Genomic DNA, 16,040 nt, shown 5'->3' with positions numbered 1-16,040 from the left:
TCTTGGGAGTAGTTGGAGTAGAGGCCTCTGAGGTGGTTGGGGCAGGTGTATCAGGAGTAGTTGGAACAGGTTCTGTGGTGGTGGGTGCAGGCTTCTTGGTGGTAGTTGGAGCTGGTTCCTTAGGGGTGGTGGGAGCTGGTGCCTTGGGGGTGTTGGGTGCAGAGTCCTCAGGGGCATTGGGTGCAGGCTCTTTGGGAGTGATGGGGTCAGGTTTCTTGGTAGTAGTGGGAACTTGTGCCTTGGAGGTGGTGGGTGCAGGCTTCTCAGGGGTGGTGGGTGCTGTCTCCTTGGGTGTAGTGGGAGCTGGTGCCTTGGTGGTGGGTGTAGGTGTTTCAGGGCTGGTGGGTGCAGGCGTCTCAGGGCTGGTGGGTGCAGGTTTGGTGGTGGTGGGAGCTGGTGCCTTTGGAGTGGTGGGTGCAGGCGTCTCAGGGGTGGTGGGTGCAGGTTTGGTGGTAGTGGGAGCTGGTGCCTTTGGAGTGGTGGGTGCAGGCGTCTGGGGGCTGGTGCCTGTGGAGTGGTGGGTGCAGGCGTCTCAGGGGTGGTGGGTGCAGGCATCTCAGGGGTGGTGGGTGCAGGCGTCTCAGGGGTGGTGGGCGCAGGCGTCTCAGAGGTGGTGGGTGCAGGTTTGGTGGGGGTGGGAGCTGGTGCCGTTGGAGTGGTGGTCGCAGGCGTCTCAGGGGAGGTGGGCGCAGGCGTCTCAGGGGAGGTGGGCGCAGGCGTCTCAGGGGAGGTGGGCGCAGGCGTCTCAGGGGAGGTGGGCGCAGGCGTCTCAGGGGAGGTGGGCGCAGGCGTCTCAGGGGAGGTGGGCGCAGGCGTCTCAGAGGTGGGGGGGGCAGGTTTGGTGGGGGTGGGAGCTGGTGCCTTTGGAGTGGTGGTCGCAGGCGTCTCAGGAGTGCTGGGTGCAGGTTTGGGGGTAGTTGGAGCAGGGGCTTTGGCTGTAGTTTCAGCTTTGGGTATAGGGTTAGCAGGAGCTTCAGATGTGGGTTCAGAATCATTAGAAGATGTTTTCTCTGCACTTTGCTTCTCCTTGGCTGCTGTAGTCTCTTTTGCACTCGTTGAAGTCTGTTTATTTGTTACAGTAGTCTCTTTAGTTTCAACTGTTGTCTCTTTACTGGCTGTTGAAGATGTCTCTTTACTGGCTGTTGAAGATGTTTCTTTGGGTGTATCAGGATTAGGTGAGAGACTCGGTTTAGGATTTATTGGTTTAACTGTTGTCGTCTTGGGAGATGTGGTAACTTTGTTGGGCTGGGTGGTAGGAATGTCAGGAGTTGGGGTAGGCTTAAGATCCCCATCATCCAGTCCACTTCCAGCTTCATCTACAACTGGTGGTTCTGGGGTGGGTTTATTTTTTGGAGTCCTTTTCTTCTTGTTTTCTTTTACTAAAAAAAAAAAATACATCTTGTTAATTTTGAATAGTTTTTTTTTTTTCTTAATAGTGACAGAAAGATTCCATCTTTATTGTTCATTGTCTATCCGTGTGTCTCTAGGCAAATTGCTGACTTCTAATATGTACATTAATTTATTGTAAAATGATAAATACTCAACCTATCTAGTTGACCTGTGTTAGGGAATAAAATAAGGACAAAAAGAATGAAAAAACTTTGTACAATTAACATTCTAGCTAGCAACAAACGGGACCAGCAGGTGGCGTGGTGGTTAAGGTCCTGGACACTCCCACATGGTCATCAATGGTTCGGGCCTTGGACCTGGTGACTTGCTTTCTCTCTCTCTCTCTCTCTGTCTCTCTCTGTTTCTCATTCTGGTTAAATGAAAAAATGAATGAATGAATAAATAAAATTGAAAACATAATTTAAAAAAATTATTCTAGCCAGCAGCAACTTGGAAATGACCAACACAGTCAGTAACCCTAATTCATCTTTTCATATTAGTGTTCTTTGACCCTCACTTTCTCTTCCCCTTATTGCCTGCACCCCCCTTTTTTTTTTTTTCCAGGAAACCTAGTTTCATTTCTTAGAGTCTCACCACACTGATCAATTCAGAGACATCTATAGACACCTCTGAAAATCTCCCCCAGTACTCCCAAGGTCCCTACAGAGACTTATTTCCATGCCCAGTGAAACTTGACCATTCCAGGGGACATAGGAGATTAGGATGCCATGGCAGCCATAAGACCATATCTAACCATTTCCTGTAGCAGCTACCATAGGTGAACTGCAAAGCCTAAGAGGCGCTTGACAAGATGAATTCCGTTTAGCCAATGTGTATCACACTAGTTCTGTCTGCAAGAGTCTCTGAATGACTCAGGGGTTAAATATCTGGCTATTCAGCTAGAGAGAATCCCTCAGAGGAAATCACAACCACTGAGGACACAGAGTTTTTCAGAGTGTCTCAGTGTTTCCTGGAAAGAAAACAAAAAAGTACAGTTTAGAATTTCAGGAAACAATGAAGAGCAGAACAAAGGAACTCTCTTTTCAGGAGATAGTAGTCTATGCTATTACACATTCCTGTTAGAGAAAAAATCAGCCAAATATGAAATAAAATTTATTAGGAAGGTGATAAGTCTATAAGATACAAATGATGATATCGCCTTCTCCTAAAGGTCTTTGAGAATGGATTAATATTTTTTAAACCCTTAAAGCAGTACATGTTAGATAAAAGAAAGCTAGGGAAGGAAAAATGAAAATGAGTGTAGAGGAAGGGGAAGAAAGCAAAATGACATCAGGCAGACAGGAACTGTAGTAGAACACCGTGCATCATCTCTGTTGCCATCCTGTGGTTCCACAGTTGCTGCTATTGCATCTTCCTATCTTTTGAGAGTGGCTTCTTAGCTGCTTAGCATCAGTTTTGTAGGAAATATCCATTCGGTACTTTCTAACATACTTTTTATGAAGTTATATGCCCTCCCCAAAATTGAGATAGCCCCAAATCATTGCACCAACACACATTACTTTGAAATATCTATGGTTAATATGGCATTGATATAGTCTTTGATCTTTATCAATGCTCAAACCTTTGGGTTTCTTCTGTAATTCTTTATTAGCAGCTGAATTTTTGGAAGACTTGACTTTTCGAATAGTTGAAGAGGAAGAAGAGGAGGAGGAGGAGGACTCTTGATTTTCAGAAACAGAATGTTCTATAAATCAAATAAAAAGGTTGATCACACCAACTGTGATTTAAAACAAAAAAGCACCTCCATTCCAAATACAATAAAAAAAAAATTCTGTTCACTAATCTACACGTTTATATTCTGCTTTAACGTATGATCCACAGCCCTATTAAATTTGTCAGTTAAAAGCAAGACACCTAAGCTGATCACTAATACTAGCAGTGTAACTTTCTATGGACTTCCCCATAGCTGTCCAAATGTCACAGAATCCAATTATTCTGCAAGGAAAATCATGGATTTTGTGAGGGGGTTACAGTAAGACATGTCACTTCTGATTATTTTAACCCAGACCCATGCTGGGTTTGTTAAGTAACAAAAGCCTATGAATACCAACAGCTTTGTACTTCAAGTTAAACTTTGGCTTAACACTAGTAAGCAGAAAGTGTAATGAATCGTGACTAATAAGACGACTCCGTTCTCTGAGAACAGTGTTATATAAGTAGTTCACCTCTCTACCGGTTGCTTCACCTAAGAATGCTCTGTTTGTTACATCTATCATCTTCCTACCTTCTGTTATTTCCTCTGATTCTACAACTTTCTTAGTCTTCTTCTTGGCTGGTGGTTTGGGTGAACGTTTGGTGGTTGATTTGATGGTTTGAGATGCTCCTGGTGGCCGAGGTACGGGCTTTGCGGATGGTGATGATGAGGGATTATGCACTGAGGCCAAGCAAGACAGGTCGGTTAACATCTGGTTTATATTCATCAGAAACTGTGAGAAGCATGGATGCATCTGGCTTCAAGAGTAGAAGCAGGGAAAGCTAGTGCAGGCAAACTGTGGCCAACACTAACGTCTCCAAAACAATTCTGAGGATGCATTGCTATAAAACATTGGTTCTCAAATTCCCTTAAGTTATGACAGGGAGCAAAGGCTTAGGAATCGGAATCAGTCCTCGGCCTGCAAGGCTCTACCATCGTGACCTTGGCAAACTGACTAACCCCTCTTGAGCTCCCTTTACCCATCTGCAAACAGGTGGTTCACTCAAGATGATGTCTGAAAGTGTCCTACCGAAAAAAACAAAACCAAAAAACCTCTATGGGCTTCATCCATTGTGCGATTCTGTAATTGTAAAAATAATGCTGCATGTGGGTGTCAGAATAGTCACATTCTTGAAAAGAGGAATGTAAAAATTGCATCTTACCCGTTTTCTTATCCACTGAAATAAAATGGTCCCAATTTACCTTTCATTTATTCTTTAATTACAGAAATTCTACATGAACATTTGTTCTTATGAAAATTTCATAGCTTCCACATTATGTTTTTTTCTCGAAATGTGTTGCCCTTTATAAAAATAAGCAACCTAGTAATGATTTTGTGAGTATCTTTTTAACCTTTTATCTCCTATTCCCTGCCCCTTTTCATGTCTAGAAGAGAAAACACAGTATTTTGGGATCATTAGGAACCAGAAGAGAAGGAGTGGGAATTCTGAAAAATAGAAAATGGAGCAAAGGGACTCCCCGGGGAAGAGAGAGCTGTGGTCAGTCCTGCTGCTCCCACCAATTCCAGAAACATTGCTGTGATCTCCAGTAACCGACCACTGTACACCCCCTTCCTCTCCCCGTAGAACCACCACGTATCTTAATGTGTGAAACAGTTCAGCCACGTCCTAGCTGGTGATCTGGGGCCGAACAGTTAACTTCCTGGGCTCAGTTTTCTCAGCCATCTTTGGCAGTACGTGAACTGCCATGATTCCTTCAGCTCTTTTAGCTTTACAATGTTTGGGTAGATGCCCATAAGCAGTTTCTGTAGCAACTCTGAAATAATTAAGTTAGTGAGTCTCGAAATAGTTCAGTTGGTGGTGGTGGTTTTTGTTTTGTTTTTAAATGAAGAACTGAAGCTCTGGGTGGTTCCTTTATTTTCACTTGAGACTCTGATTATCTCCATAAATTTCTGTAAATGAAGTTGCCGGGCATTGCCTTCATCATTCTTCTCACTGAGTTCTACCTACACCTCAGGGAACAGACCTAACACTTTGCCACGTAAAGCATCGATGTTATTAAAACGCTCTCTCAATGCTTCACCACTCCATCTTCCCTCCCCTCCTCTTCCCCTGCCCAAAATGCATTCTTAGTGTTTTTGTCTCCTAGCCAAAATCATCATCAGAGCAATAAGTAAATATGTATCTTTCATCATGGGGCTTTCTGAAAGCTGCAGGAATCCTGAGCTTGGAGTTTTTGATTACAAGGGTGTTGTCTCCGTTATTTTTGGAATGCTTTCCAATGAAACCATTGAACAATTAAGAAACATCCTTCGACTCTGCTGATGAACAATTTTCCACTCTATTTCCCCACTGTTTTAAAGAAGCAGGAGGTACAGCCTTGTTTAAATAAAATAACTTTACGCAAGCTATATTTATCTTCACTTTTACCTCCGCAAATACTTTCTTTTTAGCGAAAGAAGAATAAACAACAGACATGTGGTATAGTAAAGGAATCATCATTTAAGAATATTTTTAAAATCTTTGTTATAAAATCTAAAGGGACTCATGATATTCTCAGAGCACCCCTTCAGGACTTAGAACCAGAGAAGAGGATATAAAAACGAGGTTCTCCCTTTACTGACCTGTCATATGAACAGGATCTGTACAGAGACTGCCGAGGGGATGGCAGAGATGGGAAGGAACGTGAAACTGACAGTTAATAACCTCTTAGCAGATCTGCCTGAAAACTTACTGACTTAAACTAACTCATAATTCACTTATTCAGACAAGCGACAAGTGTTGATTCTGCCTTAAATGTATACCCAAACACTGAGGCCCAAAGCTCAGATATCTCGAACGACAGCTGACTTTGTGGAGTTGGCACCATTACGGTTAGACCAAAAAAATCAAGTAAGCTGGCCGCTGTTGATTTAACCTGTCACTGAGCCACTTCTAAAGAAAAAAAAACAGCACAGTTCACTCAACCCTTGTCCTCCCAGTTATTCAGATGGTGGTCCTGGACGTCAGCTGAGCCAGGAGTCCTGCTGTTGGAAGACGACTTTCTTCTTTAATTCACCTTCGTGAAACACAGTTATGATAAAATAGCTTATGTGTTAGTGAAAGCAAGACCTTAGATGACCACGACTGGACATTATCAGTAAAGATAAGATAGGTACACAGATCTGGCCGTAGGAGAAGCACCGATTGGTACTGCTTGCTCACCTTCTTCACAGAAATTCTCGTAATCAGAACAGCACTTGCCAAACTTCTTACAATCGGCGTCACAGTCACACTCCCTTCCTCGCGCAAAGGACTCAAAGCAGCGGCCTTTACAGGAGAGCTCTATCCAGAGCAAAACAAAACGTCGTGGATTATTGATTATGGAACCATATCCCTGTGCCTGGTATCTATTTCTCACCTCATACCTGGCTAGAGTGCCCAAAGAGCATTTCTCAGTCTTTTATTTGGAATTTGGAGTACATTATCCAAAAACAGATGGTGGCCCAAAGGGAGACAGCTCAAGTCAAAAAGATACAGTGACCCAGGGAAATGTTTCTTGGTCTTCAAGCCTCTGAACGCACCCTGTGCCGCCTGAATCATTTACATGTATGGACGATGGGAAGTGGGGAAATGCCTCCATAATGAAGCACCCTTTGTAGGAAACTTCTCCACAGAAAACCTCATACTACAACTTACATTGGCTCAGTTCAGTGATATAAGATATGCCAAAGAGCTGACTTAAAAGAAATGAATCCCTGTTCAGACTTGAAAATCATGTATAGTGGAGAGACCTTTATTATAATAAACTAGGCAAGGCATAGGATTGGAACATCTCAGCCTAATCTTATGGTGTGGACTATGGGACTATTTAAGAAAGGTCTACTCAATTTTAAAAAAATGAAAACCCTTGGTTAAAGGTACCATGACTCACCAATGCCTATTTGAAATAATTAAATTATCCAATACATAGACTATACAACAATATATTCATCAGCTTTACATGCAAAAGCTAAAGCAAATATACTTGTGTTGAAGTGACCCGAATCATTTTCAAGTAAAATATCAGTCATAATTTAAAATTCAGACCCTTTGAATTTTAACTGAAACTTATCCTTAAATGCTAGTGCTCCATCTTTGAAGTATCCCTTTTAGGTAATTTAGAAATATGTCAATATCAAAAAGCCTAACAGTAGACAAGATTAGTCTATGCCCATGGATTCTTTGACAACGTTATTGAAAGTTACCATCACTAGCAATCACATCTCTGATTGTTAGTATATAATTACTACAATATAATGCTTAATGACTCCTGAGTTACAGTACTAAGTCTCTATTTCGCACAAGACGTTTTACTTGGAGCAATTCAGTGACCTTGTGTAAGTGACAGATTTCCAGGCTCCCCTTACCCTCCCCCAGGCATCACAGACTTCACCGTGTACTTTTCTGAGTACTCAGGTTACAGCATTAAGCAAAGTAAATAAATTTTCTACCTATTTGGATCTCCTAATCCAATATTCTTTTGAGAAGCTACAGAAAATATAAAAAACAGTAATTGTTTGAAATTTACTAATAGTCATGTAAGTAACTCCCACTGTTCATTGTTACTGAAATAAAAAAATACGATAAATTATTTATCAAATTAGTAATGAAAATTGACTGTTTTAGTTATCACTATAATTTTCTGTCCACTGACATTTCAAGGGTAGAAGAAGAGCATGTGTCTAATGAAATAATGAATTTCAAAATGATAGAAAAACAATAAAGATGATACCACATCATCACCTAATTTTAGTACATAAAAATGTACTCTTTCCAAAACAATAGCCATAGATTGTATTTTTATTGCCTAATACAGCCTTCAAAAAGTCCACAAAGAATTCATATTACTAAAAAAATTATGCATGGACATCGTTTTTGCACCAAAATAAACTGTTACTTTATTTTTTCCATAAACTTTTAGAATTTCCTTCATATACTTATAGTCACATAACACATTTCAGAATTCTCTTTTCATATCTTTCCGCATTTGCATGGAGAATAAACTATTATATTTGTTGATGAATCTCCACAAAGTCACTCTCATCACAGACTTACATAATAAAGACTTAAAAGAAATGAATCCCTGTTCAGACTTGAAAATCATGTATAGTGGAGAGACCTTTATTATAATAAACTAGGCAAGGCATAGGATTGGAACATCTCAGCCTAATCTTATGGTGTGGACTATGGGACTATTTAAGAAAGGTCTACTCAATTTTAAAAAAATGAAAACCCTTGGTTAAAGGTACCATGACTCACCAATGCCTATTTGAAATAATTAAATTATCCAATACATAGACTATACAACAATATATTCATCAGCTTTACATGCAAAAGCTAAAGCAAATATACTTGTGTTGAAGTGACCCGAATCATTTTCAAGTAAAATATCAGTCATAATTTAAAATTCAGACCCTTTGAATTTTAACTGAAACTTATCCTTAAATGCTAGTGCTCCATCTTTGAAGTATCCCTTTTAGGTAATTTAGAAATATGTCAATATCAAAAAGCCTAACAGTAGACAAGATTAGTCTATGCCCATGGATTCTTTTGACAACGTTATTGAAAGTTACCATCACTAGCAATCACATCTCTGATTGTTAGTATATAATTACTACAATATAATGCTTAATGACTCCTGAGTTACAGTACTAAGTCTCTATTTCGCACAAGACGTTTTACTTGGAGCAATTCAGTGACCTTGTGTAAGTGACAGATTTCCAGGCTCCCCTTACCCTCCCCCAGGCATCACAGACTTCACCACCATCCTTAGCCACAGTGTACTGCAACATTTATGCAAGTGAAAACAAAGGCACGTAAGCAAAGGCAGTGAGATAGTGGGAAAACAGCATTGCAAGGGGTTTGCAGGGGAAGCTCACAGAACAGTGTTGCTTGACAGAGGACACACCAGCTCTCGGGACTTACCCACTGTGCAGACTCTCTTGAAATCAGGACAGCACTCCATGTAGTGTTGACAGTTATAATCACAGTTGCAGGTGGCATCTCTAGAATACCCTTCCCCACATCTCCCTGCACAGCTTGATAAATCTAAAATCATACAATACTAACGTGAACATGGCCAAACTATTTTATAGCAAGGGAGAGACCCAGTGAGGGTGACAAAGCTGTTAGGTGACGGAGAATTGTATCTATTGGAAAGCACTGAAAATGACAGCAATGGGACCAACTGATGTTTGGCTCATTGCTTGTGTGACTTTGATCATATCCTTTATTCTGTGCTAGCCTGAGAAGGCACGATTTTGGAAATCAGGCAAAGTAATGGCTTTGCATAGAAAGGTGGCAGCTATAGCTACCACTGACTGATGTGGCGGAGATTATGACTAGTTGCCGTTCATGAGCATCTCTGTGCCAGGTACTGAGTTGTACGTTAACATCAATGCTTATGAAAATGTTCCCAGGGGAATAATCACAACCTCTTTAGAGATAAAGAAGCTGAAACTCACAAATTTTAATTATAACTTGCTTACCAACACACAGTAGTTAATACTTCCAGTATATGTGTGTACTGGTCAAGTAAAATCTATTAATTATTTACCCTGACCTCTTTCACTCTTAGAAGTGTCCTCCTCTGAATAACAAGTTATATGGACATCTTAAATAAACAAACCATCCAGAATCTCAACTCTAATAGATTCTAATCTAACTCTAATTAGATCTAATAGATCTCACTCTAAAGCCAGAGTAGTTTCCACCCAATTACATTGCCTTTCGTTCCTGATAATGAGCTGATTGTGTTAGTACAAACTTTACTAGGCATTCTCTTTCCTTATTGTGGGGTTGGCCAGATTCTTTAAATGTTGGGGAAGTCGGATGCTTTCAAGCCCTGCTAAAGTGAGTACAAAATAGAGAACCCTTGATATTGCATCTGGGTATGCATATAAAGGTCAAACAATAATGAAAGCATAATTATTCTCAATTTGCTTTTTAGTCTTTGGAAAGCACCTTAAAAACCTCTCTGAGTGATAGCCACAGGAATGTTAAAATGGAATCTATCTCTGGAATAGATATTAGCAGGTGCAATGTCCTAAATCCACAGAGGGATGCTGAAACACACTGCAAAATCTCAAAAGAAAAGAATCCAGGAAAATTAAAGTCTGGGTATTCAAATAAAACAGTAAATAATAAGACAACTTTCAGAACTTTTTGCATACAATGTGCACAATACATACAAAAATGCATATATAGTGTATGTATATTAATACATATATTATATATAAAGAAAAAAGATAATGAGAAGAGGTTGAGAAGGCAAGAGAAGCAGACAAGACAACATCAAAGATTATTCTTTTGGACTTGGTAGATTTCTGAAATAAGAAATCAATTATCTTTACAGCAAAGTCTTATTTTCATAGATGTCTATTTTTATTGCAATTAGTTTTAACCACTGGCTCTAATTTTATTTATTTAAAGGAAAATAAAACTTTTGTTGTGAACAAGTGACAAGTTGTACGACTGCGGAAAAGATGGTTTAGGAAATACACCCAGTGTTAGCCTTGTAATACCATTATGAGAACTCCATTCCTTATTAAGTATTTGTATTTCCTTTCAAGTGTTTGCTTCCATCTTTTCTTATCAAAGCAATTCTGCAACTATGCCTATGCAGGCAGTTATCACTCCTGTTCAGATTTCATGAGCATTTTAGATAGTTTACTGGAAATGTCTATTTTTAGAAATGCAACTTCATCACAACAGTCATGAATCTTGATTTTTCTTTTCTCATGTTTGTCAAAGGGAAAAACAAAAAAGAAAAGAACAAAAAGAGAAAGACCACAGCTTGGCATTATTACCACTAATCATTCTACATCTTATGCTAGAATTTTTACTAGTGGTTACATTGAACATACTTTAACATTCCCTAAAAATGAATAGTAAAAACTGTTCATTTAGGATTGTCTCTTGGGAGCACTATGAATAGTTAAATATAACACAGAATGACATTCACATCTGTGTAAATCCATTTCTGAATTAATATTCCTAGTAAGAAAAAGAGCACTTTGGGGATTAATAAAATGCCATTGGAAACATTATAAATGTTCATTGTCGTGTGATATCTACGTCCACATGATGCCAAAATAAGACATCTACTAATAACTTATTTCATGTAAAAGATGAGTTAAATTACTTGGTCAACAAATAGGCAAAAATGGTATGTAATTTAAATATCATACTTTTCTGTTATTTTGATAATACTGGTTAATTCCAGCAGAATATCAGCATGGGTCTGCCTTTTTTAAACTTTGGGGGGAACCATAGGAAGAATGAGTACTAAAATTATTCTTTACAAAGGAGAAAAAGATGAGAATTCTAAAACACTAACATGCTACATATACTTAACATTATTTTAAGATTATATTATTTGTGAAACTCAAATGTCAACCTTTAGAAATAGATTTTTGCTGTTGTAGGGGTAAAAAACAAAACTGAATGATTGAAATTGTTAAATGTATTTTTGATTTTAAGATACCTTGAGATGAAACTTGTTGAATCAAGAAAACAGAAAGCAGCAGCAACACGTAAATGGGAAGTATTTTCCACTCCATGGTTGTTTTCAGGTCTTGCACCCTTGCTGAAAATGAAAGTATCAGAAAACTTCTTTAATTTTCCCACTAATTTATGATGGCATTACACACTGTTTCAGTAACTTTTAAGATGCAATTTAATAATAAAGCCGTTCCATTCTTGAAACAAAACATTTTTAAGTAATTAGCTTTAATTCTATAGATTTGACTATTAGATTTAATGAAGAAGAAATAAAGTCACCCTCTTTCAAGTTACAGATCATTTTAATATTTTACACATCTCCAAAATAGAATACAGACTTATCTTAAAACGCCATTCAAAGTATAGCATATACTTACAGTGTAAGGTTTGAATCTTATCTTGGAGAAAAAAAAATAACCAGCTTTAGTAAAATGTAACAGGCATAGTGGAGTTTTTGTTCCAACTTTCCCTTAACTCTCAATATAAATTTACAGGCTTCCAACAGGTGTACTGCATAAGTATCCTTTTCAGAAATTTTTGAACTACTGTCTTTATAAATCTCTCTCAAACACTTTTAATAAAACCACATTTATTTCTATGAGGCAAGTTAACTTTGACACTTACCCGTGAAAGGATAGTTGTATTTCTCCAACATCCTGGAAGTCTTATATATCCGTGAAAATATACTGGGATGAACCAGTTAGTCCAAAGGTTAGACAAAATCAACAGTGACAACCTATGAAATCAAACTTTCCTCATTTACTGGAAGAAGGCCCAGACGACTAGACTTAGGCAACATCTGGAAAACACTTCCATTAAGAAAAATGACTACTACAAAATAAACTTAGATTTATTGGCCAAAACACATTTCTAATTTTTAAGCGAAGTGAACAAATTGTTCTGAGAGGGTAAATCTTTCTGGCAGGCTTTGAGTAGTGCATCAAAGCAGCAACTTCAAAATAATCAAGTGCTAGTACCCTCTTCATTTCTTTTCTCTCGTTTGTTCTTCTTTGCTTTTTTTTCTTTCATTTCATTTCTTTTTATTTCGTTTTCTTTCTTTCTTTCCTTCCGTCCTTCCTTCTGCAGCAAAAGTGACGTTGAAAGTTATCTGGTGTTAGGTTATGGCATAAATTTCCTGAACCTACACTATTAACTCAACGGTATTACATTTCTTTTCTTGAGTATCTTCATTTCCACTGAGCCCAGAAAACATGTTCTCAAACACCTACAGGTAAGTTATCCACACTTATTTTCTAGGTTCTTTTACCATGTAAAAACCTGCTTAAGAACTATATTGATATTTCCCTCCATTCCTTTACTCAAGACCAGCCATGTTTGGAAAAGTTTCTTTAAATCATGAATTTAGCTTCGTTGTGACACAGGAAATATGATCCACCAACCTTGCAGAACTAACTCAGCTCAGCTCAGGGTTTAACTCCATTCCGATGTGGAACGTTCCTGTTCGACTCTGACCTACCACGTAAGTAAGACCTGGTTCATGCCCTATTAACTCCCTAGAACCTTCTTAGATCAACCCAAATCACATCTAGAACTATAGTCAGCAAATGTACTACATTTTATTGAAATTATATTCCTACCCCATCAGACTGATTTCCCTCAGGACTACCAGCATTTGCGTTTAAGTCCATTGCCAACACCTAATCCAGTGCTTCACCGAAGGTTGTGTGTGTCACGTCATCAGTGAACCAAGCTGCTGCTGCCTGGACACTACCGTGGACTCTGCCTGTGTTAGGTGCTGCATCCAATGATCAAAAAATGCCTTTAAGCTGAATAGAGTCATCCACATTTTACAAATAAGAAAACAAGGCCCACAACTAAAGAATGTGCGACCCCTCAAAGGATACAGGAGGACCAGGAATCAGTATCAAGCCAGAACCCTGTCTTTGCATTTTAAGTTCCATCATGTTTCCAAGTATATCTAGCTTTTCCTTAATCAAAACTATCACTTCAGTATGTAATCATCATACAAAATTTTTCTCCTTCATGGGCACATATAGGCTTATAAGATTGTGACATTTTTGATTAGTTTTGTTTTAGGTTTTTGTCATAAAGCATATGGTCGGAGAGAGAAACAGAGAAAGGGAAAGTGGGGGATGGCCATGCTGCAATCCCTTCTCCTCCATTCTCCTCTTGGGGTTTTAGGCATGCTTGTACTCCTGTCTGGCATGATGTTCAAGCTCCTTCATCCGGGACTTGGACTGCATTTGGCCATATGGGAGTCCACCACGCCACCTACTGGCCCAAAGAGATTGAGCCCTTTTTAAAGAAGGGATATTAATTTACATCTCTTTGTTTCCAGTGGTGCTTATTTCTGGGCTAAATATGTAAAGACAGCTTAGGGACTATCTCCTCACTTTTTAATGATCTTCTTTTCTGGGAAAACTGTCTTCCCATCTAAAGGGATATTTCTCTTTCTGTTATTATATACAAATATAAAATCTTGTCACGTCAGACACGGCCAATAGGCTTAGGAACAGAAACTCAAACTAACCTCAGCCAATGTTTTTCTCTTCTGGAAATCTGAAATTGTGATTCAGAGATCACAAGCCCATCTGTCTGTGTAGACCTATAAAATGTAAACTTCTGTCTTGTGGTCTAAAAACGTAGAGAAGGTGCTGCTGTATGAAGGTTGAAAATGAAGAGGGCAGCCATGCAGAGAGAGATTTCTGATAATGTTCTAAGTCTTGGATACTCTTTGCTTTTATTATTTTTTTAATTTACTTCTTAAAAGTTATTCTTACAATTGTATTCATTATTATTATTTTAATTTGCTATAGGACATGTACTCTCACTAGAGACACACACACACACACACACAGAGTAACAGTGAGAAAGCAAGCCACCAGGTTTGGGACTCTAAAAACGGTTGTCCAGTGCCTCAACCACCATACCACCTGCTGGCCCTACTCTTTGTTCTTTAGACCCAACTTCTTGCTCTCTATCTTTATGGTAATTACCCTCTTTTCAGCTAAAGCTGGTTAAAGATACTGAAAATCACTAATCATTACATGTCATAAACACAAATGATCCTATTAGATCAAATAGAACTGACTCGTCTTAATTCTTTGCAGTATTGGGGTCAAGAGAAAGAAAGTTGAAGCTTTTGAGAATTATTTATTCATTTAATTTTGTTATTATTATTTATTTTTTAATGTGACCAGAGAGAGAGAAAGCAAGTCGCCCGGTCTGGAACTTGAACTGTGGGCGGCTATGTGGGAATCCAGAGCCTTAACCACCATACCACCTCCTGGTCTTCGACACGTTTTAAGCCAGACCTTGACAGTGTCGCTTTGTTATTTGTTTGAAATGTGGGATATACCTAAATCAAATTGAAACATACACACAGATACACATTCTTAAATAAAATATAATTTACATTCTGATTCTTGTCTTTGGAACTCTCTGTACTATCTTCTTCCTCCTTTGTATGAAATTCATGATGATGATAGTAACTGACAATCTTATTTTTCTAATTTCATTTTTCTATGAACTTTTGGAAGTTTCATCGTATGTTTCTATTTTGAAACAGCACAGCATACTTAATGTTAGTTAATACTATTGTTGATACTAACAGAGAGATCAAAGGGTATACAAGTATTAAAATTTCTAATCACTCATCCCAGAATAATTGATGTCCTTAAGTATAATACATTAATAACCAGATTAGATGGGGGAAAATACATCTTATTTTCATGACTTAACTCAGTTTCTTACATTTAGGAAATATACAGATATTTTAGTGCATTTGCTTATTTTGTATACTAATTCTTCTGAAAATTTTCATTTCTTTTGACAGTGGACTAGTAGGATATAGCAATAATTCAAAGGTTAACTATATAGAATTTGAATATCAGTTATTTTCATGTTTATAAAATTGGCAGCCTTAGCCTACCTGCCAGCTCAACTCATATTTATATTTAATTTACCATTTCTTCTTTATACTTATTAATCTCTAGCTCTCTACAGTGATTCTCACAACTAAATCCCAGTCTATTTCTTTATCCATCCCTACTTCAAATGTTTATTCTAACAATGAAAGCAAAACCTGTTTGAACCATTTTTTTTATATTTCAAGAAAAGCAGTTTTAGCTTTAATAAATCAAAGAAATGCTAAGGAATTTTGCTTAAAACTTAAATCCAGGGAACAGGTTGGGATTCTGTTCAAATAGTAAGTACATGAACCTATCGGGGGGCAGCAGGTGGCGGGATGGTTAAGGAGCTGGACTCCCAAATGACTGACCATGGTTCAAGGCCCAGACCTGGCAGCTTGCTTTCTCACTTCCCTTTCTCTCTGTCTCTGTCTGGTCAAATTAAAAAATAAATAATAGTAACAAATGAAATAAACAAATGATTCTTTTTTTAAAAAAGTTTCAAAAAAAAAGATTTAAAAAAAAAAAATGAACCTATCGGCAGCTCAAGACAGAACACAAATC

General features: G+C 38.3%; 1 protein-coding gene across 6 annotated transcripts in view; it reads right to left on the bottom strand.

Annotated features, from left to right (window-relative positions):
* The window catches only part of PRG4 (proteoglycan 4), an 18,203-nt gene extending 5,941 nt beyond the window's left edge, over positions 1-12,262 (bottom strand). Inside the window, exons 1-8 of one of the 6 annotated variants that reach the window (XM_006166667.3) lie at positions 12,211-12,262; positions 11,570-11,671; positions 9,010-9,132; positions 6,268-6,387; positions 3,635-3,784; positions 2,972-3,094; positions 502-1,379; positions 1-442 (exon numbers count right to left, since the gene is read on the bottom strand). The exon at positions 1-442 is cut by the window's left edge and continues 753 nt beyond it. In XM_006166667.3, coding sequence (XP_006166729.1) covers positions 1-442; positions 502-1,379; positions 2,972-3,094; positions 3,635-3,784; positions 6,268-6,387; positions 9,010-9,132; positions 11,570-11,671; positions 12,211-12,241 — 1,969 coding nt within the window. In that variant the 5' untranslated portion in view covers positions 12,242-12,262. Of the gene's footprint in view, positions 443-501; positions 1,380-2,971; positions 3,095-3,634; positions 3,785-6,267; positions 6,388-9,009; positions 9,133-11,569; positions 11,672-11,963; positions 12,060-12,210 lie in introns of those variants that run through there. The other 5 variants (XM_006166668.2, XM_006166670.3, XM_006166669.3 and 2 more) reach the window with 5 other exon arrangements.
* Between the last annotated feature and the right edge of the window lie 3,778 nt (positions 12,263-16,040).

Source organism: Tupaia chinensis, unplaced genomic scaffold (assembly GCF_000334495.1).
Source record: "Tupaia chinensis unplaced genomic scaffold, TupChi_1.0 Scaffold144318_1, whole genome shotgun sequence".
Lineage (NCBI taxonomy): Eukaryota > Metazoa > Chordata > Mammalia > Scandentia > Tupaiidae > Tupaia > Tupaia belangeri.
Note: the sequence above shows the minus strand (reverse complement) of the source record. Positions and strands in the feature narration are given on the sequence as shown.